Raw genomic sequence first — 2651 nt, 5'->3', positions numbered from 1 at the left:
ACGGGGATTTTCGGGAATAAAACAAACCAATCATCATAAACTAGCTGGTAAAAGGCATTATAAAAAGAGGTTAACGTACGCAAGCTAAATTATTCGCATGGAAACCGAAATAAGAAAATAAAATTCACAAGCTTTTACGGTGATTAGATTACTACAAACATACATAGACCATAGGCAGTTTATTAACAAAATTTCGGTCTCCATGTGGCAAAGTTAGCTTGCCTCTTTATTGCAAAAATGAGATCAGAGAGCTCAAAGAGAGACTGTCCCATACATGGGCACGGATAACCCTCCTTTAAATCGAGCTAATCTCCCCTAGGCGGCAGTCGATGAATCTTTCGATTTGCTAGGGATTTTTCAGGCGAAAGTGAAGTCTTTTTTTTTTGCTTTTCAAATTGAGAGATGAGCAGGATAACTTTGAATTTGTTAGGGGTTTTGAAGAAAAATTCTTTCGATTTGCTAAGAATTTTCGCCAAATAAAAAGATAAAAAAAAAGAAGAAAAAACCTCTGTTTCCTAAGGTTTTTCGAAAGAGAAATTCTTGCAATTGGCTATGGTTTTTGATTGGCAGATGGATCCCCCCTTGAATTTTTTCCGTGCCCATGTATGGACCGTCCCATTTGGACTGAATACTTTTGGTTAAGTGGTGAATTCAGAATCATGACGATTAATAAACCTCGTTTCGAATGTTTACTTTAGGGGTGTCAATGAATTTAAGTTATTAAATATCTCATACAGAGCGAATTTTAAATATTCATTAAACAATCAACGCCAATGCAACTAATACTGACAATATAATATAAATTATATGTATTATATAACGAAATCTGTATCATTTCGGCAATATACATTAAAACTCGCTTTACTGTCTTGATAACGACCGTATAATAAAAATATTATCTGTTCACGTTTTCATTCAGCACCACTATTTAAACTGCTTTCTTTATTCTCTTTCTTCAATCGATTTCAACTCTGTTTTATGCTGAACATTTCTTCAAATCAGTTTCAAAACTAAGTTTGGATCGAAATTGGTTTGTTTAGGAACCTATTCCAAATATTTTAAAGTACAGTTTGTAATCATTATCGTCGATTCAAAAGTGACATTTTCGGTACGAAACAGTCGAAGTTCTGTATTTGTTTTGAATAATTAACTTCTCTGTGCATCGTTTCTTTGCACTCTTAGTTTTCCACAGCAAATTTATCTTTTAACAAAGTTTACGGAACTAGATAAAGAAGAAAGAAGAGAAAATGAATTTGAAAAGTTTTCTCATTTATTTCGGTATGTGTTTCACGTTGAGTGATCAATTGAAAATATTGTAAAAAAAACTCTAAAAACTCAATTGACTCTTTTCAGTGATATTTGCGCTGATTTCAATACAAGTTGAATTAAATGAAAATGTCCATTTGGTAAGTAGCCGACTACTTAGACATGATTTGAAGAGAATTTCGATAAATTAGACACCTTTTAAAATGTAGGGGAACAATGGAAGTGAAGAAAATGAATCTGACATAGAATCTCATACGAACAGTGGTGTTCTTTCAAACGATTATGACAAATATGGGAAATTCGTAGTTTGTTCGGTAAGATAGTTCCTCTGGCTAGAGCGTATTCTCATATCGGGTTTTAACACTTCTCTTCCTATTCGAAAAAGTTTCAATCACCAATCGATCTCAGGATGAACGATGTGAAAATAGCAAAACATTTGGTACCATTGCGATTTTTCGGTCATTGGAATCGAGAGGGAGAGGCTTACATTGAAAATACCGGAAAATCAGCAGAAATAAAATTTGAAGGTCGCGACAAACAACCATACATCTTAACCGGTGGTCTTTTCGATCATGGTGGTCGTTACATTTTTGAACAAATTCATTTTCATTGGGGTGAAAATAATGAGATGGGTTCAGAGCATAAAATCGATGGAAAATCGTGAGTTTTCTTTTTCTTTAAAAATGTAAAGAAAACTAAAAAATAAATTTGGTTCTAGGTATTCAATGGAAGGACATTTGGTTCATTACAACTCGAAATATAGCAATTTTAATGAGGCGTCGAAGGAAAAAGACGGTTTGGTTGTAGTTACTTTCTTCTTTGATGCTACTGGAAATAAAACGAATCCCGAATTTGCAAAAATAAGCAATTTTCTTGGAAAAATTACTGAAGTTCATTCCAAATTTTCCATTAGCTCCGGTAATATTTATAAAATTCATAAAGCAAACTATTAACTCAAATAAATGTACAAATTTCAGACAGTTTAAAATGGATGGAATCTCAAGATTTGGATGAAAATTATTTCACATATCGCGGATCATTGACAACGCCACCATATTATGAATCGGTCACCTGGATCATCTATCGCCAACCAATTAAAGTGTCTACAGATCAGATTGAAGCTTTCCGCAGTCTCAAATCAGTGGATAGTTCACTAATTGAAAATAACATTCGTCCCATACAAATACCACGCAAACAACCGAAGATTACTTTCATAATCTAAAATGACAATCAAACAATTGAATAACTGTTTATTCATCAAAAATTAATTATTTTCAATAAAAAACGTTATTTTTTGACAATTTCACTGATAAAATCAATCAATTCAAGTCACTTCAAGGTACTGTGAACTCCAAGGTCAGTCACAATATAATACGATTTTTTCC

General features: G+C 32.9%; 1 protein-coding gene across 2 annotated transcripts; it reads left to right on the top strand.

Annotated features, from left to right (window-relative positions):
- Window positions 1–971: 971 nt before the first annotated feature.
- On the top strand, window positions 972–2581 carry LOC116350246 (carbonic anhydrase 1-like). 2 transcript variants are annotated; one of them, XM_031781989.1, is made up of 7 exons: window positions 972–1108; window positions 1183–1278; window positions 1354–1406; window positions 1476–1580; window positions 1652–1926; window positions 1985–2184; window positions 2244–2581. In XM_031781989.1, the coding sequence occupies exons 2-7, from the start codon at window positions 1248–1250 to the stop codon at window positions 2486–2488; spliced, it is 909 nt and encodes a 302-aa protein (XP_031637849.1). In that variant the 5' UTR covers window positions 972–1108; window positions 1183–1247; the 3' UTR covers window positions 2489–2581. The 2 variants fall into 2 exon arrangements, with proteins under 2 accessions (XP_031637849.1, XP_031637848.1); XM_031781988.1 differs by having other exon boundaries at window positions 972–1278.
- The last annotated feature ends 70 nt before the right edge of the window (window positions 2582–2651 follow it).

The sequence above is a fragment of the Contarinia nasturtii genome, unplaced genomic scaffold (genome assembly GCF_009176525.2).
Source record: "Contarinia nasturtii isolate CC-2019 unplaced genomic scaffold, AAFC_CNas_1.1 Cnas_scaffold_3963, whole genome shotgun sequence".
NCBI classification, from domain to species: Eukaryota; Metazoa; Arthropoda; class Insecta; order Diptera; family Cecidomyiidae; genus Contarinia; species Contarinia nasturtii.
Note: the sequence above shows the minus strand (reverse complement) of the source record. Positions and strands in the feature narration are given on the sequence as shown.

Bases quoted from the DNA above. Each gene is read 5' to 3' on its own strand.
- LOC116350246 (XM_031781989.1), top strand. From the start codon at position 1,248: ATGAATTTGAAAAGTTTTCTCATTTATTTCG. The intron at 1,581-1,651 runs GTAAGATAGTTC...TATTCGAAAAAG, and splicing joins GGAAATTCGTAGTTTGTTCG to TTTCAATCACCAATCGATCT. The intron at 2,185-2,243 runs GTAATATTTATA...TACAAATTTCAG, and splicing joins CAAATTTTCCATTAGCTCCG to ACAGTTTAAAATGGATGGAA.